The sequence below is a fragment of the Cydia pomonella genome, chromosome 5, assembly GCF_033807575.1.
Source record: "Cydia pomonella isolate Wapato2018A chromosome 5, ilCydPomo1, whole genome shotgun sequence".
NCBI lineage: Eukaryota > Metazoa > Arthropoda > Insecta > Lepidoptera > Tortricidae > Cydia > Cydia pomonella.
Window position 1 is genome coordinate 1,937,256 of NC_084707.1, and position 23,969 is coordinate 1,961,224.

General features: G+C 40.9%; 3 protein-coding genes across 3 annotated transcripts in view; 2 read left to right on the forward strand and 1 right to left on the reverse strand.

Annotated features, from left to right (window-relative positions):
* The window catches only part of LOC133518395 (laminin subunit alpha-2-like), a 136,343-nt gene that overhangs the window by 108,675 nt on the left and 3,699 nt on the right, over positions 1-23,969 (forward strand). The gene's annotated exons all lie outside the window — the stretch shown is intronic.
* The window catches only part of LOC133518390 (uncharacterized), a 194,504-nt gene that overhangs the window by 39,507 nt on the left and 131,028 nt on the right, over positions 1-23,969 (reverse strand). The gene's annotated exons all lie outside the window — the stretch shown is intronic.
* On the forward strand, positions 14,206-17,156 carry LOC133518187 (uncharacterized). The gene has a single exon (XM_061851815.1). The coding sequence runs from the start codon at positions 14,496-14,498 to the stop codon at positions 17,154-17,156; it is 2,661 nt and encodes an 886-aa protein (XP_061707799.1). The 5' UTR covers positions 14,206-14,495.

Sequence of the window (23,969 nt, forward strand, 5' to 3'; positions counted from 1 at the left end):
CCTCTGTTCACGGGCTCTGCTCGTTTGCCTCCTGTATTTAAAAAAATACTTCTACTTAACATAACGCCATTCCTTTGTACATCTCTACAAATCTTATGATATGAGCTCTGTTCATGGGTTCTGCTCGTTTGCCTCCGATATTAAAAAAAATACTTCTACTTAACATAACGCCATTCCTTTGTACATCTCTATAAATCTTCTGATACGAGCTCTGTTCGTGGGCTCTGCTCGTTTGACTCATATATTTAAAAAAAAAAATCTACTTAACATAGTGCCATTTCTTTGTACATATCTACTTATCCTATGATACAACCTCTGTTCATGGGCTCTGCTCATTTGCCTCCTATATTTAAAAAAATACTTCTAGTTAACATAGCGCCATTTCTATGTACATATCTACAAATCTTATGATACGAACTCTGTTCATGAATTCTGCTCGTTTAGCTCCTACTTTAAAAAAAATCGATTCTACTTAACATAGCGCTGTTTCTTTGTACATATCTTCCAATTCTATGATAAGAGTATGACCTCTGTTCATGGGCTCTGCTCGTTTGCCTACTACATAAAAAAATCTACTTAACATACCGCTGTTTCTTTGTACATATATATCTACTTATCCTATGATAGGTACGACCTCTGTTCATGGGCTTTCCTCATTTGCCTCCTATATTTAAATAATACCGGACAAATGCGAGCCGGACTCGCCCATCTAGGGTACCGTAGTTTTTAGTATTTGTTGTTATTGCGGCAACAGTAATACATCATCTGTGAAAATATCAACTAACTATCACGGGTTACGAGATACAGCCCGGTGACAGACGGATAGACGTACTGACAGCGGAGTCTTAGTAATAGGCTCCCGTTTTACCCTTTGGGTACTGAACCCTAAAAAGGAACTTTTACTTATCATAGCGCTCTTTTTGGATATACTGTATAGTAATATTGAATTTACTGCTCTTCTGACCTATTTCGGTACCTTTTATGTACTTAGTACTTACCTACATACATATTAAGGTTATACAATTATTATTTCTAGAATCAAAAAATCAATACAAACAAACCTACGTAATATACACGTATTTTAAAAACATAATCCTCGAAACTCGAAAGCTCCTCTTTTTGTAAATGCAATACAAACAAAACGCATTAAACTTAATCATGACGTCACGATCAAGTATCATTTAATAAGGGGCGTTTCGTGCGTAGATAACGATTGTCAGATTTGACTCTCATTTCTAACTTTTGTATTGCTTCAATGTTATGGGTCCCATAAAGACATGTTTCTTTTATAAAAACTTATTATCTAGCCTAGCCTTTTGGCAGTATTTTCTCGAGCTTTACGCAGTTGATTGAGGAAGCTGCCATACAAGACAAAAGCATTTTCAAAGCGACTTTCTCTTAGAACACCCCATCTATCCGTCTATCTATCATAATTTATTTCAGGCAACTAGCGGCCCATAGATAAATACCTTAAGATTAGCATACACATTATAAAAATATATTTTAAAACTAAATACTACAAATCACATTATTTTACTGCGGCATGAAACTATTTATCATAAGACATACCCTTTGAGACTGTCTACCCATTGTTTTTGTATATGAGAGCTACACATCCTTTCAGCAATGGCTTTTAGGAACTGCAAACTAATAATCTATGGCCCGCTGATTTTACCAGTGCAATCAGTCAACTTCGGGCAGCTTGTGGCATGCAGTTGGGGAATAACGATCTCACGTACCCGAGTGTTCCTAGGGAGTTCTGTCATTCGAAGGAGGGTGGGTGGGACAGGATTATCTGCTTCTGGGTTGCCTTGGCCGGCCGGCCAGAGTGGAGTCGTTAGAGCTATAAGTTTCAAGGGTGGAAGTGCAAGACGCGAGTTGGCACAGTGGCTGTTACAGCCACTGGGTTGAAAGCGGTGCACGCCTCTCGATACCCCTGAGCCGCTCACACCAGTGTTACTCTTGAGCCATCCCAGATGTCGCTTTTTGTGTCGTCTACCGGAAATAAAATTGTATACCGTTTTATTAGGCAGGCGTCTGGTTTTTTATCCCATAGCTCAGTGTTTAGCCCATCGCTTTCACACAATAACCTAGTTTATTTTAGATTCCAACAACTCTCAATAGTCCTTACACTCTGTCGGGCCTGCCTCTGCGTGCGTCCTATGACATGGGCAAGGGCAGCATCAGCTCGGTGTACATCTTACATTTCATGAACGTGTCAAAAGGGCCTCTACGTTAGGTTAGGGCTCGGCGCACGCTTCTCAAAGGTCCGGAATACCATTGTTCCGTGATGGGAAAGACATACGTACAAATTAAAATAATAATAATCGTTAATGCAATGCAGTGCTCTATTTGTCAAAGAAAATAAAATTGTTTCACACTCACAAAACATTCATTCTTATTTTTGCTTATTTTTTCATACATTAAGTATCTTTCTGTAAATAAGATCACTTATTTTCTCTCTTGTCAGATTTATTTTACTATTTGAATAACATGACAGCGTCAAATGTCTTAAAAAGTATACAAGTAAAAAGGTTTAAGAAAAGAGTCCGCAACATATTATTTGTTAGACCTATTAGCAAAGAATATCCTATTAGTATGTACTTACAAGCTAAGCCTAAAGTGCCATGGCAATTAATGCAAGCTTACGAATAAATACAAAAACCGGACAAGGGCGAGTCGGACTCGCCCAACGTGATTCCGTACTTTTTAGTATTTGTTTTTTTATATACTACGTTGGTGGCAAACAAGCATACGGCCCACCTGATGGTAAGCAGTCTCCATAGCCTATGTACGCCTGCAACTCCAGAGGAATTATATGCGCGTTGCCGAGCCTAATAACCCTCCTTCCCCTCGTTGAGCTCTGGCAACCTTACTCACCGGCAGGAACACAATACTATGTTGTTATAATGGCAACAGAAATACGTCATCTTTGAAAATTTCAACTGTCTATCACGGTTCATGAGATACAGCCTGGTGACAGACGGACGGACGGACGGACGGACGGACAGCGGAGTCTTAGTAATAGGGTCCCGTTTGGGTACGGAACCCTAAAGATGAAAACTGCTGCCATGTTACTATACATTTAAGAAACACAGAAAATCTGGAATTGACATATTGAAAAAATTATATTGTTATCTTCTTCTGCACGACTTTTTAGTATGAGGAAGCTACTTAGGTACGTAAGGCTACCCCCGATTCATTTGTTATGAGGGGGCCCTCGGCCTTAGAGCACGCATAGCACAAGGGCTACGCCCGACTTTCTCAATATGAGGCCGCCGCTGTAGCCCGACGTCAGAGCGTTCATATCATTTCGGGCTAGCATGACGGGCTACGCAAGACTCCTTTGCCATCTCACTTACTTAAAAAAAAATCTTAAATTTAATACTCTTTTACTTGAATAACCTTTTCACTTTTAGTTACATGTATGGCGTGCCTAAAAATTATATTTTTATACATTTGAACTTCTAAACTAAGTAGTAGCTTACCATCAGGCGGGCCACCAACGTAGTATAAAAAATACCTACTTTCCACTTTTCTCTTTTGGTTATCTTATAGTTTTTGAGTAAAATAGCTGTGACATACGGACAGACAGATAGACAGACAGATGGACATGACGAAACTGTAAGGGTTTTTGCCATTTTGGCTACGGAACCATAAAATGCACACTGTAAATTTCAACTACCTAACCCACTCGTATTAAAGATCAAAAATTCCTTTTTCGCAAGAAGTAAGTAAGCCAGTAAGTAGTTTATTTTTTGTACTTGTTAGACAATTCTATCTTAGTGTACCGAACTTAACAGTTATTTTTTTACTTTGAGAGCGCACCACCGACATTCTTAGTGGTGTACGCGTATTTCTCTGTAGCCGAATGTTTGTAGATGATTATCTTATATCGATACTTTAAAATGTTGTGGTATTCCTACAGCCATTTTAAATATCTTCTCTTTTAAACTTAAGTTTTTCATGCATTCCTGAAACAGAACAAGTCTATGATAGGATTGATGGGAAAAAATAATGCAAAAACGCGGCATTAAGCAAAATGATCATTTGTGATTCAGGGTTAATATCTATCGGGTATCACTGAACCCCAATGGATATATTTTTGCAATACAACACAAATGCACACCTCAATAGAAGAAAATAATACTGAAAAACAATAGGCCTGTCTACTCGCTAAGAAGCACTTAGGGCAGCTTGTGATGAGTCAATCTCTAAGTAATCTGCCTAGTTACCTACCTCAAAACGAGACCGCTTTTCCATACAAACGTAGTCCCCATTACGGAAAATATTTTTACAGTACATATGTTGCTACTTTACCGCACTAGTGCGAAAATTAGCATATTACGTTACTGTGTCGAACATTAAAAGAGCCATGTACTGTAAAACGTTGTACGATACATGTGTGAATAAGTAATTCGCAACTCGTGTCGATTTAAAACACTCCCTTCGGTCGTGTTTTAATTTATCGCCACTTGTTTCGAATTTCCTATTTTTCGCACTTGTATCGTAATGTACTATTACAAAATTGGATGTAGAACGAAGGGAATATCAATATCCAGAGAGGAAAATGGGGACTATGTTTGTATGGAGAACCGGTCATCCCTTTTCCTTTTAATAGTTTAATATGCTGCGGCACATGATTATTTGAGACAATATAATACACGCATTGTATTTCCATTACCTTAAGCAGAGAACACGGTGGCTTCGAAAGAGTCTCGGGTCATGTGGAAATAAAGCTCTTCACATAATGTTGTGTAATTCTCCTTTTTCCGAAAGTGTCCGCGAAATGTCCAAATGCACAATTGCCCAGAGTATGCAGTATTCTCTTCATCAGCTATTATGGCAGCCAGGGCCAATATTTTGATTTTATTATTTATTTCTATATCGACTTGCTTCCCATCGAACCAATTTTTTCAATATGATTGACATTTGTGACATTTGTCATGAACAGTCCGTTGCTTGGACGGCTCGGTGAGCTCGGACAGCCCGGCCCGGCCTGTCTCGCGCTCGGAGACTCAACGATAGTGTCAACGCATAGAGATACTATAATATAGAGATGATGGCCCGGTCGCCCCGGCCCCGGAACGGTCCGGCGACGGTGGCGCTCCTGAAAGTCCGTGTGACGGCTCGCTCCGGTCCGCCCCGGCCCGGCCCTGGCACTGTGTAGCGTGAGTCATCCTTAAATAAGAAATGACTGAAATTTGAGATGCAAACAAATTGAATTTAAATTGTTTTAGTTTAGTTTCCTATAGCTTATAAAACTGTGTAGTTTTAAAATTTTAGTTCTAGCTAACCTAATAATTAAGTAAAATTTGTCAACCGGTTATACACTCTTTGTTACAGCGACCTACAGTTATGGTCCCCGCGATACAGGCGTGCCTAGTGCGGGAATCAAAGTTAATCATTTAGAAATTGTAAACTTTTAGTGTTAATAAAAAAAAATTTTTCATTTAAATTTTTCGTTATGTTGGTTTTTCGAGGATAATTCTTTATCATGTGAACCGATTTCAAAAATTGATCATTTATTTGAAAAAAGGTGTATTTAATGTAATCTCATAAAAAAAGTTAAAGTTGGTTAAAGTGCAAACTGAATTCGGAAAGGTTTTTTGTTAGTAAAAAAAATTACCAAGATAGAGGCCTGATTATATTTTTTCTGTAAAGTTTATAGTAATGTTTATATTATGTAAAAAAATCATAATTTTTCGTCGGTAAATTTCGGAGATAAGACGGGGGAAACGGTTTTTTTTCACCTTTTCCTTCTTAAATATTTTATTTGCTCTATGAAAAAAAAAAGAAAAATGTTTTGGAATGTACAATTTGAGCTCTTTCAAATAATATCCCACTTGACCTAGTCACTAGACTTTGAAATTTTGCCCCTCTTCATATTGGGCATTTTCCATAATTAATGAAAAAAAAACTTTCAATGTGTTTAGGTTAGCGTTGTTCATAAGTATTCCAAATTTCAAATCGATAGCTTAAGTGGTTCTCGAGATATTTAGCGATGTGACAGACAGACGAACAGACAGAGTCGCACCAAAAGGGTTCCTTTTGTACCTTTTCGGTACGGAACCCTAGTAAGTTGTTAAATCTAACTCGAGCTCCACCTCTCTCATTCTCGCGATTTCGGGATTGCCCCCACAGTAAATGTTGCTCAGTATAACCTATATATTCAGCCCGTAAATTATCTCAGGTGGCTAAATAAAGACCCTGTACCTATATATCTAAAGTAGCTACAGCTATTAGTGGTGGTCGTTGATTCAACGAACTAGTTGATAAAACGTTCTTCGTTCGTCAACGATCGAAACGTTTCGTGTAACAGACTCAACTAGTTGACGACTTTAACGTACAAATGTAATCGGAATGGAACGCTAAGCTAATGGCATGGCAGTATAGTTCAGATCAACATTCCTTTCATTCATTTTTTTTTTTTTATAAATATTATAGACATTATTACACAAACTGACTAAGTCCCACAGTAAGCTCAATAAGGCTTCTGTTGAGGGTACTTAGACAACGATATATATAATATATAAATATTTATAAATACTTAAATACATAGAAAACACCCATGACTCAGGAACAAATATCCATGCTCATCACACAAATACATGCCCTTACCAGGATTTGAACCCGGGACCATCAGCTTCGTAGGCAGGGTCACTACCCACTAGGCCAAATCGGTCGTCAGATTCATTGATTCAACTCAACCCGATTCCTTTGACGCCAGCGCAAGCGAGAAGCAACAACGCAACAGCAAGGGCTCAAAAACGAGATAGAATTAGTCGACGTTGATTGAAAGATACTTTCGTTGATCGACAATTCAACTGACTAGATTCCGTTGGCGCGAATGCCTTGTTCTCTTCAGTTAAAGCAAAAACCTAGTTGACGAAATCAACTAGTTTTTCAACTAGTTGACGTTTTTTAAGTTAACGTTTCGTTTCGTTGAAGCGAAAACCGTCAACGACCCACCACTAACAGATATCATCTTAAAGGTACTTCACGAAAGACCTGCTTTCTTTACGATGAGGTCAGACATTGTAACCATGCATCACTTACCTACATTACTTTGAGCTCCCGACCAGTAGCAAACACACATTATCGAAGGCCATACTATCCTGGTTCAAATGTGACTTGGTCAGTAGGTATGGGAATAACAAGACCAAGCTGTGCTAATCACTTTCTCGGCTGCTCTACTAATTAAGGCAAGTAGACAGTTACTAAACTATAACACAATATTGAAGTGCTTCGAAGTTAAGTTTGCCATACGTCAAGATTTTATTGAATAAGTATAGAAATTTGATGTTAAATAAATAAATAATAAATATTATAGGACATTATTACACAAATTGACTAAGTTTTAATTGACAAACTGACGGCCGCTACTAGCGGTAAGAGCGTGCGACTTGCAATCCGGAGGTCGCGGGTTGAAATCCCGGCTCGTACCAATGAGTTTTTCGGAACTTATGTACAAAATATCATTTGAAATTTACCAGTAGCTTTCGGTGAAGGAAAACATCGTGAGGAAACCGGACTAATCCCAACGAGGCCTAGTTTCCCTCTGGGTTGGAAAGTCAGATAGCAGTCGCTTGCCAAATCTTGGGATTAGTTATCAAGCGGACCCCAGGCTCCGATAATCCGTGGCAAAATGCCGGGATATCGCGTGGAAGAAGAAGAGTATATTATATATTTCAGCATATAAATTGATTACACTATAGCAGGTACCTTCATTACGAATATTACTATCAAACTAACGATTCCCTTAAATTTATGAAACATTAAAACTAAATTATCGTTGACACGTTCAAACAATAAAGTAAATCACACAAATTCATAGTTAATATCTCAAATGGGTAGCCTGGAGCCATTTGTAACGAGGTGTTATGTACAGTCGATGTCAAAGATATGTTTACATATTTCAAGTCAAGGTACTGTTCCGATTTGGACTGCACCAACATTACTGCAGTAGTATTACAGCGCGACATTACTGCCGACTGCATTGCTGTCGCAAATGTCAAAAATCTGGGCGGCAACATCAATTTTGATATTTGCAACGCAGGCAGAAATAATATCGCGCTGCAATAGTGCTGCAGTAATGCAGCTGACTGCATTGTTGTAGGAAACGTCAGTAGTGACCATTTAATCGTGAAATTTATAATTAATTTGATATTTTGACGATCGGTCTGACCTGCCTATGAAGCCGATGGACCCGGGTTCGAATCCCGTTAAGGGCATTGATTTGTGCGACGAGCACAGATATTTGTTCCTGAGTTCATGAGTGTTTTCTATGTATACAGTATGTAAGAAAAACGAAAGGCAAAGAAAGAGACCAATTCATGTTTAGGTAATACTGAGCAACTTTTACGATACCCCGAAATTGAGGAAAAAAATAGACTCTCCTATAGGAAATTTCAACATCCACAGACCAGCCAAATGTATGAAACAGCAAAATTTCAGTCATAAACATTAATGGGTCCCTTTTTTGCCTTTCGTTCTGGTACATACTGTATAGGTATATATATATATATATATATATATCTATACGTATGTATATCGTCGTCTAGTACCCATAGTATAAGCTTTGCTTACTTTAGGGCTAAGTCGATCTATGTCAGATTGTCCCCAAATATTTTTATTCATTTTTTTAATGAAAATCTTTATGTCAGGCAACTAGTGATCCATAAATAAATACCTTAAAACTAACATACATATTATAAAAATATATCTTAAAACTAAATACTACAAATCACATTATATATTTATTTACGGCAGTAATGCATTTGGCACCATTACTGCAGCAGTAGAGCTGATGCAGTCGAAATCCAAACGGTACCTTTATTACAAAGGAGTAATGTTCAATAATTTAAATACATATTTGATGTCAACTGTACTTACAATAGTTTATGATATCGTGATTGCGAACTGATAAGTTTAAGCCGAAGAAAACGGGAGTACTAAAGGGGAGACTGGGGTAGAATGGTCAAATAGACCTTAAGACTCGAGTAGCAATTTTAGACAAAGAAAAGTTGTCAGAATTTTTGAAATAAAGTTATAGACACTGATTTAGGCAAAAAAAATTACATAAACCACAAAAAACTTAAAATAATGATAACGTAGAACTTACACGAACGAAATAGCAGGAGGCGGGGAGAACAAAATATAGTTATGTAATTATGTAATTTTGCGTTGAAGTACGAAAATTTCATACATTTTCTTATCGCCAAAGTTGATAATTCAATAAAGTATAACTAAACACAGTTTACGATGGCAAACAACTTTAATGTTCCAAAAACTTTTTTGGACAAATTCAATACTTTTGGAAAAAAACCGTTTCATAAGGCCGAAATAATGTCTTTTTTGCAGGTAGTGGCACGCGCGGTTTTAGTTAACAATAGATAAAAGATTAGCCGCTTCGGGCCGGCTTCAAATCGAACGACTATAAACGGAACGAACATACGAGTACGGTTCGCCCGCGCCAATGCCTACATGTACGATCACGTACGAGCGAAATGCACGATAACTGAATGACATCAGTACCCCTAGTGTAAATTTAGTCGATAGCGAAACGTGACGTACGCGTTTGCGTTAAGTCTCATTTTGTATGGGTTTTTAAACAGCGTGCAGCGCGCCAAGTGGGACGTTTTGGAAAGTCAAAAATCTCATACAAAATGACACTTAACGCAAACGCGTACGTCACGTTTCGCTGTCGAAAATATTTACACTAGGGGTACAGATGTTACTCTGATATGAGTGTACGTTCGAATTGGCCTCTTAGTTTGTATGAATCATGATTAACAGTAAAACACATAACAGTAATGTGTATGAGATAACTTACTAGAAATAGGTCCACCGCCTTTGATCTCGGCTGGTTGACCCACATTCGTAATTAACGAACATGTTTGTAGTGTTAATTTGTTGCAAGCTACAAATCATAGTTTTTTTTTCCTTTTTAACTGACTTCAAGATTTCAAAAGGAGAAGGTTATCAATTCGGTTGTTTGTTTTTTTTTAAATGTTTGTTACTTCATAACTCCGTCAATTCTAAACCGATTTTAAAATTTACTTTTTAGATTATTAGAATTTGTATAGCTCAATAAGGCTTGTGTTGAGGGTACTTAGACAACGATATAAATACTTAAATACATAGAAAACACCCATGACTCAGGAACAAATATCCATGCTCATCACACGAATAAATGCCCTTACCATGATTTGAACCCGGGACCATCAGCTTCGTAAGCAGGGTCACTACCCACTAGGCCACACAGGTTGTCACCTAAGTCAATTTAATTAATCAATGTACATTTGTACGTAAGTGTGACAGGGAGGCAACACGTCGAACGTGGTTCGCGGTAGGCCCTCTGGACTCATTTCGTGGCGACTGGCGGGAGCATGCACAAAGCCGTGACGAGTGGCGGAAAACAGGGGAGGCCTTTGCCCAGCAGTGGGACACAATGTAGGCTATTTAAAAAAAAATAATAATGTAGGTATACGTGTAAGTACATAAGAATAATTTAGTTTATTCTTTGAAATAAAATCCTTATCTATGTTTCTAAGTAACAACAAACATCATAAGATGCCAATGCGTAAGACATTTAAAAACATCCATTACATTTGCGACTTGATACTAAAAAAGCTTTTTATCTACACATCAGTAACCATTACTACCGCATATTTTTCGAAAGAGTTTAATGTTCCACATAATTCTTTGGTTTATTTCATTTTTTAGAATTCAAGCATCATAGTTGTAAAAATGCTATAAAACATGGAAAGGTAAATGCCGATCGGATCTTTACTTTTATAGCTCTATTATCTAGATTTTACCAATTTTGTTTTGTAATAATTTGATGATGTCGTAAAGTTTATATTTATATGTCGTCATTACATGTATATTATAGCAACCTACCCATCTAGTAGTATTACTACTAAAACTACCTAGCTTACATATCATAGGAGCCTCGTCTGCCAACAAACCACTTTGTGGTTTGACAGAAGAATGTAATTAGTTGTAACAAGCATGATATTCGTGAATAAACGTTTATTTAAAAAAAACTATGTATATCTAGCAAAGAGTTAAGGGGGCTCCCTAGCGCCAATGACTTCCTTAGTTTTCTAATGTTTTTGTAGTTTATCATATTAACAGGAACGGCTTTAAGCAATATAGTATCATTAGTATCCCATATTTACTTCAAATTTAATTGTTTTTGAGATATTTGGCGTCAAATATGAGAAATTTTAGGCCAAAAAACTGTTTTTTTGGACATAACTTTTGCGTTAATTAGTTTAAAATTAAAATCTCTGACTAGTTTTCAGATACATCAAATACGAAACCAAATATGTAGTTTCGTATCTGTTAAGTTCCTTCACAGAAATCGGGTATCGAAAAAAGTGTTTTTCTAGACAAATAATTTTTTTTTCTTCCGCAGTTTATAGGTAGAAATTTTCTTTGCAGTTATTTATAATACATATAAGGATAAACGATACTTTATAAGTGTGACTCCTATCTCTTAACCAAACAAACTATAGTACCTAATAATAGTTATTGGTAATAGTAATCTGTGCATACAACTAGGTCGGCCGTCCGGCCGTCTGTCTGTCTGTCAATCACGCTAAGCTCGGAAACGGCTAGGTACTATATTTAGACACGTGTTTGACTGCTCTATTTAGACGTGTTCAATATCGTTTATGCTTATGGGTTTTTGCTATGTTAGCGATGCGCTCACTATAGGTACATATGTAACTAGTTAAGTTTATTTTTAAGGAAAAGTTGCCATGTTAAATACATACTTAGTTACTAATACTTAAGGTTCAAAATTGTATGACATGTTATGCAAGTAATGTGCACTACGTTGCTATGCGCCGGCGGCAGTCCGCTGCTAGACGCGATCGGTTTAACTCGACCCTGTATCCGAAAGTTAAAATAAAAGTTTCATTGTCAAGTTTACTCCTGCTTTTCATTCCTCGCGCCAGTGCCTACCATTAACAAAGTGGTCTTCGAACCGGATAATGCCGATACACCGAACGCCTTCAAAAATGGAAACGCGTAGTGCGAAGGCACGTCGGGAGCACGCGGAACACATGGCGCGCGAGCAAGAACAAAGAAAAAGTGAGGTTATACCGCCGTGCAATGAAACTACGCCCGAAAAAATCGAGAAACCTTTGGATCCGATGGTCAAGAAGTTTCTACAATACAAATTAAATGCGACAAGCAGCATAAAGTCTGAACCAATGCAGCAATTTAAGCCAATTCCCGACATAAAGCCTGCCGCGTCACATGTGGGTGTCGTCCCGAGCAGCAAGGGCTCACGAAGATCGTCAGCCTCTAAAGAAGCCAGGCGAAAGCAATTAATTTTGGACGCCGCAAAGGAAAAGGCTGCGATTCAAATGGATCTAATTAATAAAACCTTAGACGCGCAACTTGCAGCTCTTAATAGTGACGAAGAGGACCTAGAAGAATACAGTTCACAATTCGATGGCAATGCACCTCTTCGCAAAGATATCAATGCGTGGGTTGAGCACCAAAGCATCCACACGGAACTACCTGAGGAGCAGCAAGCCCCCGACAATGGAGTCACAACGGACGCGCTGCACATTTCAGTTCCAGCACAGATGCCTGCACCTGTGATACCCTCTGCATTCACCGAGCAAGCTCAGCCGAGGCCAGCGTCTAGCTTAGCGCCGCGCGCCGCCGCCGATGGCTTCATGCCGGCAGCGCCGCCTGCGCCCGAAGGTACCGTCAGTGCGCTCAACCAAACAGTGCAATTATTAGCCGGCGCACTAAAAGACCTATCGACCGCTAGCAATCAAGTGCCTAACGCCAGTTTACTCAGCCGCATTAGCACGCCTAAGGACCTACCTGAATTTTCTGGTGACCAATTAGAATGGCTTCAGTTCAAACAGGCGTACCAGGAGTCTACTGAGGTCTGTAGATTTACAGATAAAGAAAATTTATGGAGGCTTCGTAAATGTCTTAAAGGAGCCGCACGTGATGCTGTCACTGCATTATTTATCAGCGCCACGTCGCCCGACCGGGTAATGTCGACCTTGGAGCTACGTTTTGGAAACCCCGACAGCATCATTTCTCGTGTTCTGCAAGACATCAAGAAGCTACAGCCTTTGCAACTCGAATATCATAAGGATATAGTTATGTTCGCAGTGAAGGTTCAAAATTTCGTAGAAGCTGTGCGAGCAGTAGGACGCGAGGAGTACCTACATGGCATGAATATCGTCTCCATCATCCTATCCAAGCTGCCCACTGTGCTTATCTCCAAATGGTCGGACTACAGTTTTAAACTTCTCCAAGATGCCCAGAAATCGAGGTTAGTCATTCTATCGGATTTTCTTAATGACGAAGCATTAAAGATTTCTACAACTGCAAGTTTTTTAACAACTACGCGCAGCGATATGTATAAAAACAAATCTAGCGAACATTCATCTTCCCGTACACAAACTGTTTTACTACAAACTGAAGAAGGCGATTTAAAATGTTTATTTTGCCGAACAGCTGTGCATAAGATAACGGAATGCAAACCATTTAAGAAGGCGTTGCGAAAAATACGATGGCAACATGTAAAAAAACATGGTTTATGCTACAAATGCATTATCTCCAAGCATGAACGCGATACTTGCAAGGCCCCTGCGTGCGACAAGGACGGCTGCGGAGCTCCACATCATCGCCTACTACATTATCCGGTAAACAACAGTGCGCGTGACGTCACGGCGGCGCCCGCACCGCTGCCGAGTGCAAGTGTACCGAATAATAGTACCGCGATAAAAGAAGCCGCGCCGCGCGATCCCGCGTTCAAGCCAGTGACGGAAACTTTAACTTATATAAAAGCGACCGACAGCAGAGTGTTGTTAAAAGTAGTACCAGTGCATGTACAGGGACCTAACGGTATGGTAAATAGCACCGCGCTATTGGACGATGGATCTTCCGTCTCGTTAATAAGTGCTAATCTCGCGCGACGCGTCGGTCTACGTGGTAATTCACAGACATTGCGAGTTCACGGTGCGTTTAAAGATAACGAACTTGAGTACAAATCGACAAAAGTGAATGTCGACCTTAAAGGTATGGACAATAAGGTTTATAATGTTAAATTGCGTTGTGTTGAAGAATTGAGTTTGCCAATACAAACATTGTCTGATTTAAAATTAGTTAATTACTCTCACCTAGCTGATATAAAACATAAATTTTGTACCGCTGATTCAGAACCTGAATTATTATTAGGTCAAGATAACTTACATGTTGTAATACCTATTCAAATACGGGAGGGCAAATATAATGAGCCATCAGCTACACTCACCCGCCTCGGCTGGAGTGTCCATGGGAAAGTGTGCGTGCCGCGGACTGTCCGTCCGTCCAGGGGCCCGCCATCTGTCGCTGTGCATACTAACCTTTTTATTGCAGATAGCGGAGCAGATCACGATACCACATCAGATGAGTGCCTCCTAAGGGAAATCCACGAAGATGTTAGGCGCTCATTTTTGCTAGATTCCATGGGCGTGACGACGCACGTGCGGCAAAAGGCCGACGACGCCCGCGCCGTCGCGCAGCTGGAGCGCTCCGCCGAGCTCATCGATGGGCGTTGGTACGTCGGCCTTCCGTGGAAGGACGAACACCGCCCCATGCCCGACTCCCGCCCAAACGCGCTTACCAGGATGAAGGGTATTGAGCGCAAAATGGGTAAGAATCCAGGTTTCGCCGAAAGGTACCGTGAAAGGGTCAATCATTTGTTAGAAAATGATTACGCTATGGAACTAATTAACACTGAGGTCACGCCGAAGACTTATTACTTACCTCATTTCGGCGTAGACAACCCCAATAAGCAAAAACTTCGTCTGGTCTTTGATGCTGCAAGTCAGGTAAGTGGTAGCTCCCTGAACGATTATTTGCTCACAGGACCTGACCTATTGTCATCACTTTTAGGTATAATGCTGCGCTTTCGGGAACATCCAATTGCAGTAACAGGTGACATTAGAGACATGTTCTTGAGAGTCAAGATCCATCAAGATGACCAGGACGCGCTGAGGTTTCTGTGGAGAAACAACCCCACAGAAAACATGAAGACGTACGCGATGACGTCACTTATTTTCGGCGCAAATTGTGCTCCATTTGTCGCGCAATTTGTAAAAAATAAAAACGCCCAGCGATTTGAATCGTCATTTCCCGCCGCCGTCGATGCCATCGTCAACTCGCACTACATGGACGACTACATCGACAGCCTGCCCGACGAGGCGACAGCGATCGAAATGGTAAAAAATGTCAGTTATATCCACAGGGCGGGCGGCTTAGAAATAAGAAATTGGACGAGCAACAGCGTCGCAGTTTTAAACAGCGTGCCAAAGGAGACCTTAGGCACTGCTGCTGTAAGGTTCAAAGTCGGCCAGCAACATGAGAGCGAGCGTACCTTAGGTCTCATTTGGTACCCTGCTGATGACATATTGGGCTTCGATCTGTCATTAAAACGTATACCGAGCGACGTACTTGAAGGTGAGAATAGGCCTACGAAACGTGTAATGTTAAGAGTAATTATGTCAATATTTGATGTACTAGGTTTTTTAGCACCCTTCACGATTCAAGGCCGAATTATGCTTCAAGAGGCTTGGCGCTTACAGTTGGATTGGGAGGATTACATTCCAGACCAAATTTATCACAAGTGGCGAAAATGGGTCGACCTTTTGAAGGTAATTAAAGATATCCGTATACCTAGGTGGTACTGCACAGCCGCGCGCAATGCGGTAAGGGACAGCCAATCGGCTACAGCGCGTGCGAGCGAAATGCAAGATTGTGTGGATATCGTCGCAACGGCACATACCTCTCCCCCTGCGACCCACGCACCTACGCACAGTGCTACGAAATGCTACGAGGGCGTAGCGGCATCTACATCTGCTACGACCGCATCGAGTAGTAAGTACTCATATTATAATAATTTACAAATGCATTTTTTTAGCGATGCATCTTCTCAGGCGATGTCAGCTGTGGGCTATTGGCGCTGGGAGGATAACGGCACTATTTATGTTGCATTTATTGCCAGCAAAAGCAGAGTTATGCCGATAAAACAGCTGACTATACCGAAGGCTGAGCTGCAAGCTGCATTGTTGTCTGCAAGACTAGCCAATGCAATTGGAAAGGAGCACAAACTGACGTCAACGAGGCGTTACTTCTGGTGTGACTCCTCAACTGTATTACATTGGATTCTCAACAAAAATCGTACGTATAAGGCCTTTGAAGCAAATCGCTTGGGGGAGATTGACGACCTTACCCGCGTTGACGAGTGGCGGTACATTCCTACGAAACTAAATGTTGCCGATTTAGCGACGCGGGACTCGTTTGATCTAGCCCTACAGAGCGAGTGGTTCAAAGGTCCTTCTTTTTTATACGCTGACGAAAGTCTATGGCCAAAGGATATAATACCGACCTGTAACGAGGAGGAGACAGGGGAATGCGTAGCAGTCGTCCAGGTGCGTGACGAACCTGCATGCATACCAGTGCCGGACCCACAGCGCTTCTCTTCGTGGCTTCGTCTCACCCGTGCCACGGCGGCAGTGCTAAAGTTCATCGCTAGGTGCAAAGGGCAGGCGGTCGAGATCGATTGCGCAATGATGGAGCGCGCTGAGATACTTTTACTAAAACACGCGCAAAACGAGTCTTTTGGGGCAGACTTAGCCAGAATTAAGGCGCACGGGGCTTTACATCGAGCAAGTAAGTTATTAAAATTATCACCCATTTTAGACGAACATGAACTACTTCGCGTGGGCGGGCGCATTGACGCCGCATCAGATGTGCCTCTGGACGTCAAGAGACCCGTGATCCTGGACGGCCGTCATCAGGTAGCACGCTTAATCGTCCGGCATTACCATGTGAAAGCGGCCCACGGAAGTCAGGAGATGGTGGTAAACGAAATAAAGCAAAGGTATTGGGTACTTAGACTTCGACCTACTGTAAAACTCGTGACGTCAAGGTGCATGTTGTGCAGGATAATGAAGAGCAAACCTCAGGTACCGCGCATGGGCGATTTACCAGAGGCCAGAATTAGGGATTGCAATCCGGATTATTCGAACTTCGAAAATCCGGATTATCCGCCAATTTTTCAAGCCGTTTCAAAATCCGGATTTTTAAACCAAAATCCGAATTTTAGGATTTTTGTCAAACTATGATACAATTGCTTTTTGCACCATTAAAATGTTCTGATTACTGAAAATGCGCGTCAAGCGAGTTTTCTGGCCGTGCTGCCACTGCTGCCCGAGCGCTCGATCACTGGCCTTAGGCCTTACCCCCTTCTTGGGATTAGGACTTTAACACGTCTCTACCACTGCCACTAAAACGACACCGCGTACCGTATTACATGTTTCTCCGCGATACCTGGGCGGACCGAGAGTGAAACAATGGCAAATCTGTGAGGTGCGGTTCTGGTTATTCTTTTTTTTCTTGATTAGCTCTCGATGCTGTCATGTTTCGCAACGAAATATGTAACGGGGTACTGCGATATAGGTTCCGTAGCGGAGATGTGATAAAACCCTCAATAAATTTTGATCTCAGTGTTGTGAGGATGTAGAATTCTTAATTAAAATTATTAAAGAAGATATTTTTTTGTTCCCAAGATACTTTTGTTATTAATATAACTGTGTAATGAATATAACTTGTTAATGATCATAAGATATGATATAAATATATGATATTTCAATTTATTCCTAGTACCAAGAAAAAAATCCCTAAATCCGGATTTTATCCGAAGTTCGGATTTCTGCGTAAAAATTATCCGAAAATCCGGATTTGGTGAAATAGATTCGGATTTGCAATCCCTAGCCAGAATAGAACACCATCACCGACCCTTTTTTCACTGTGGGTTGGACCTTTTTGGGCCAATGGAGGTCGCGGTGGGTCGCCGCAGAGAGAAAAGATATGGTGTTCTATTCACATGCCTCACAGTGCGGGCGATTCATATCGAGCTGGTTGCCTCCCTTACAACCGACTCGCTTATCATGGCGTTGCGACGCATGGCGGCGCGGCGCGGCTGGCCGCGCCATCTGTACTCGGACAACGGTACTAATCTGAGGGGCGCCGACACAGAGTTGCGTCGGTCAATGGAGGCGCTAGCTATGGACGTTCTAAAAGCTGAGGGGGTTAATAACAACATGGATTGGACTTTTATTCCCCCCGCCAGCCCCCATTGGGGTGGGGCGTGGGAACGTTTAATACGTTCAGTAAAGACGGCTCTCAAAGTCGTTTTAAAAGAACGAGCACCAAGGGACGAAGTTTTGACCACATTAATGGCAGAAGTTGAGAACATGGTCAACGGTCGTCCATTGGTGCACGTGTCTGTCGATCCTGCTGACGGTGAGTCTCTTACTCCTAATCATTTCCTTTTAGGGTCATCATCGCGACTCCCTCTTGTAGGAGAGTTCGATGATTCTGATCTCAACTTGAGGAAACTATGGCGGAAGGCGCAGAGGCTCGCTGACATGTTCTGGCAGAGGTGGCTAAGAGAAATCTTACCCACCCTCGTGCCTAGGACAAAGTGGCTAGAGGAGCGGAAGCCGCTAAAAGTAGGGGACCTCGTTCTGGTGGTAGATCCCAACTCTCCCCGCAATATGTGGCCGAAGGGATTGATCACGCAGGTAATTCCTGGCGCAGACGGACGGATCCGTTTAGTGGAGGTGAGGACGGCTACCGGGACTTACCGGAGGTCTGCGGCTCGCATCGCTCCTATTCCCGTAAGTTTAGAGTGCTGAGTCAGCACTGGGGTGGGGAGTGTTAGCGATGCGCTCACTATAGGTACATATGTAACTAGTTAAGTTTATTTTTAAGGAAAAGTTGCCATGTTAAATACATACTTAGTTACTAATACTTAAGGTTCAAAATTGTATGACATGTTATGCAAGTAATGTGCACTACGTTGCTATGCGCCGGCGGCAGTCCGCTGCTAGACGCGATCGGTTTAACTCGACCCTGTATCCGAAAGTTAAAATAAAAGTTTCATTGTCAAGTTTACTCCTGCTTTTCATTCCTCGCGCCAGTGCCTACCATTAACATGCTATTTCTTTAAATTTGCATGCGAACTATTCCTAAGTACCTATTTTCAAGAGAATAAGTGGGTACATCTTTAAAAACATACAGTGCCCACATAGTCATACTCATAAACCTCAAAACAATACACTCCTTTCTTGCGCACTCGTGTAGAATAGTATTTTATACAATCGTATATAATAGAGAGCTTTTCAGTCGAGTACCAGTGTTTAGGCAAAGAAACTTGCTGAGTTGCTTGCAAAATGTTCACATGAATAAATTTAATGATTTATTCAATGAAATTATTTTAGAAATTCTTATAATTTTGTATCGAGATGCATCATCTCCCTCGCGTTGTCCCGGCATTTTGCCACGGCTCATGGGAGCCTGGGGTCCGCTTGGAAACTAATCCCTAGAATTGGCATAAACGAAATTTTTACGAAAGCTACTGCCATCTGACCTTGCAACCCTCTGGTAAAAGGCCTTATTGGGATTATTTTAGTCCTTCACCGAAAAGCGACTGTAAATATCAAATATTATGTCGTACATAAGTTCCGAAAAACTCATTGGTACGAGCCGAGGTTTGAACCCGCGACCTCCGGATTGCAAGTAGCACGCTCTTAAGTGGGTAGACGGGCGAGTAAGTTCGCGAACTTATGGCTCGACAACTTTTTTCGCTTGTAAAGTACGCGTACTTAGGTTGACACACGGGCGAAAAAGGTTGTCGAGCTGTAAGTCCACGAACTTTACTCGCACGCCTATCCGTGACTTTACCGCTAGGCTACCAGCGCTTCTAATAATTTTGTATGGAGATGCAAATTCTCCATTTTCTAAATGAAAGCCTTTATTTCCGGTAAAAGTTTCCTGATATTTCCGAGATTTTTTCCGACTTTTTGGAATCTTTCCGCACACGCAAGTCATGCTAGAACGTCTGTACTTCAGAGTTACTGTAAAGTTGTCATTTACTGTGATTTAGGCACAAAATACACCAAATAAACCAAGAATAATCGACATTTACAAACGTTGAAATCGATTTATCTTCATTATCGTCGACGCGTGCGCAGGGCCCGGCTGCCACAATACGTCATTGTTTGCTTTCAATTACGCGGATAAGTAATTGTACAGAATTCCTGCCTAGGCGCGGTTTCAAGAGATATTATTTTGTCATTAGTATTGATAGTGAAAAAACCTTTTCTACAAAAGTCTAGTATTATACATATATAGTATTTTTCAAGCTTTTATTTAACTAGCAATGTATGTTTGTAACTTTGTACGGGTCAAATCCTGCATGCATATGTAAGTCGGGTGACAATGCAATAATTATGGTACTATCATACAGATAAAACGTGTGTAAAACTGGCAACTGTTTTGCTTTAAGAAGACTGGCACGAATACTCCCAACTGAGATGGTCCGGGCCTGTTATTTTGCATCGGTGCATGCACACCTGCAATACGGGATCGAGTTGTGGGCAGCGGCCGTCGAGTGGGAGAGGGCCTTCCGCCTCCAGACACGAACTGTGCGAGCGATAGCGCGCGCTCCGCAAACCAGCTCTGCGAAACCACTCTTCAAGTCGCTGGCATATTGACGCTGCCTTCACTCTTGATACTGCATATGGCAATTAACGTGCGTGAAGAATTGGACGCGAACCCCATCATCGAACCCCCGCGAAGGTACGCGACCCGCAGCGCCCGCACCGGACGGGTGCCGCTAGAGCCTCGTAGACTTGCGAAATCTAAAAAACTCACTCACGTCATGGGAAATTAGCAGCACCAAGTGCGTCACTTTTTAAATCGAAACTTAAAAAATGGTTTCTCGAGCAGACGTTCTACGACCACAAAAGCTATATAAAATGTAATTAATTAAGTTAAACCTATAGTTAACATTTTATAATATTGTAGTTACTCGTACAAAGTAACTAACTGTAATTTTATATTATAAATAAATTATTATGATTATAATTATCGAGCTGATCTTATGTTGGAGACAGGAGGTGGGCATAGGAACTCTACCTAATTGTGTTTGAGTTAGAATTGTCTCGATGAGTATTAGTTGCCTGTGGAATGAAAAGTACAGTCAGCGATAAAAGCTTGTACCAAAAATGTAATTTGTGCCAAAAACTTATTTTGGGTGAGCTAGTTTTTGTTATTAGATTTTATTTATTCATTTATTGAATAATTATTTTTTTTGTTATACCACGACAGTGGCAAACAAGCATACGGCCCGCCTGATGGTAAGCAGTCACCGCAGCCTATGGACGCCTGCAACTCCAGAGGTGTTACATGCGCGTTGCCGACCCTTTAAAAACCTGTACACTCCTTTTTTGAAGAACCCCATACTGTAGACCCTCGGGAAAACCTCGGAAGGGAGCTCATTCCACAGCCGGAGCGTCCGCGGGAGGATATTCCTCTTGAACCGCACAGTACGCGACTATTTAGGTTCTAAGGTGTGAGGATGAACACCCTGCCGATGGCGAGCGGTGCGGTGATAGAAAGTGGCCGTTGGCATCATGTCAAACAATTCCTCAGAGCACAGCCCATTGTACAAGCGGTAGAACACACACAAGAAGGCAAAGTCTCTCCTTAGACTTAAAGGTTCAATACCGCTTGTGAGTTTGTGATCGTCAACGATTCGCACAGCGCGCCTTTGGACCGAGTCAAAGGGTCCAAGCTGGCATGCAGGTGCTCCTGCCCAAAGGTGACAGCAATACTCCATATGGGGTCTGACTTGCGATTTATATAGCAGCAGTCTTTGCCCCGGAGTAAAGTATCGCCTCGCTTTATTGAGCACACCGAGTTTTTTAGATGCCAGCGCAGCCTTCCCTTCCAGGTGGCTACGGAATTGGACGTCACTGGAGATGTCGACACCGAGGATCCCAATACTCCCTGACATGGTAAGGGCTGTGTCTTGGAAATGCGGGGCCACAGTAAATAGGGTTTTCTCAGCGGTGAACGCGCAAACTTGTGTCTTTGTGGGGTTGAATCGGATTAGAATCAATTAAGCTACAGTCTAGAATTTAATACAAGACCCATCGTAGGCAAAACCTTGAGAAGGTTTGTGTGCCGATGAGGAGTTCAGAGAAAAAAATACAATATATTAATATCTTATATCTAAATACAAAATACAAATACATATACGTTTATTCCATTACTTTTCTTTGTTAATTAGCTATCCAATCCTTTGCTTCAACATTGTGAAACAGGCTCTAACTTATTCGAAATATTTAACTGTCAATTAAACTCGAATCGACATAACCGCCCACTGCGAGTGTCTGCACCAATAACTGTCATCATCTCTTCCCGTATGGAGGTGACTCACAATTGCCTAATTGGTTATTGGTAATGGATTATATCTGTGTGCATTTGCATTTGATTTTATTATAGGACCGTTATGTTGTTTTATTAACTATGGCGAACGAGATTGAATAATAAAGTATTTAACTAGATGTTTCGTAGTCTATTATATATGTCGCAGCCAACTGGTTAAATTAGCTAGCTAATTAGTTGACTGAAGAACAACCAGTTAAGTCATTGAACACAATATTGACCCAGATAACTGAACGTCGTGTAGTCATTATTTATTATTTATTTTATCTGTATCTTATTTCATTTCTTTAATTTTTTTACAATACAAACATTTAAATCACTCGGCTGAGTGAACCAGTCGTTTTCAAAGAACTGACTTTCAATACGCCAAGTTGTGAAACGTTGAGTGATAACAATCGGCCTAGGTGACTAATTGGCTGGCTAACTTAACCAGATGGCTGCGACATATATAAAAAATGTCTGTTCTTCGTCTCTTTATTTAAACGTAAGTTACATTATGTAAAAGTCCCAGAGCTCGTCATGATAATTCCTAGTAGTTGATACCCGTGCTGATACCTCTATTGCTAATGACCTAACTAAGTTTTTATTAATGATGGCATATACAGATAGCTGCAGATATAGTTGACCCCCTCTGCAAATTTCTATGCAGGCTGGGTCTGTTATCTCTGCAGCTGAGACTCGACAGAGGTAAGCTTAAAGTGCTAAAAGTAAAAAAATAGTAACATCATTCGTTGAGATTATTTCATTATTGCAAAGTGCCTTATAAAAATCATGCTTACTACTGTGAACTTCTGCTGATTCTAAAAAAATAACTTTATCTATTAATTTATTCATCATTACACTAACCCCCTTATTCATAAACGTGTACTAAAGTTACGATGCCGCTAATCATCGTTTGTTCCTTTCCGACGTATTGGTATGATGGAAAGGGACAAACGATGATTAATGGCATTGTAACTGTAGAACACGTTTATGAATAAGGGGGTAAGTAAGTAAACATCTACAAACATGAGTTTCACCATTTCTGGTAAAGTTATCGCGAATTCCATTATCAATAAGATATGCTTACTTTGCTAAAAGCGTGGATATCGTTGTCAGACTGAACGGGTGTTTCTACTACTAAACCTATGAAAAAATATTAATATATATATATTTTTTTTATACTACGTCGGTGGCAAACAAGCTTACGGCCCGCCTGATGGTAAGCAGTCTTCGTAGCCTATGTACGCCTGCAACTCCAGAGGAGTTACATGCGCGTTGCCGACCCTAACCCCCCCCCCCCCCCCCCCTCGTTGAGCTCTGGCAACCTTACTTACCGGCAGGAACACAACACTATGAGTAGGGTCTAGTGTTATTTGGCTGCTGTTTTCTGTAAGGTGGAGGTACTTCCCCAGTTGGGCTCTGCTCTAGATCTGGAATGACATCCAATGGCTGTGCCCTACCACACAAAGCGAGATGAAATTCACTAATAATAATGTAATAAATAATCAATAATGAATATTATATGACATTATTACACAAATTGACTAAGTCCTACAGTAAGCTCTAGAGTCTAGAAGGCTTGTGTTGTAGGTGCTTAGACAACGATGTATAAATAATAATAAATAAAATATATATTTAGAGACAATCTTTCACATAAA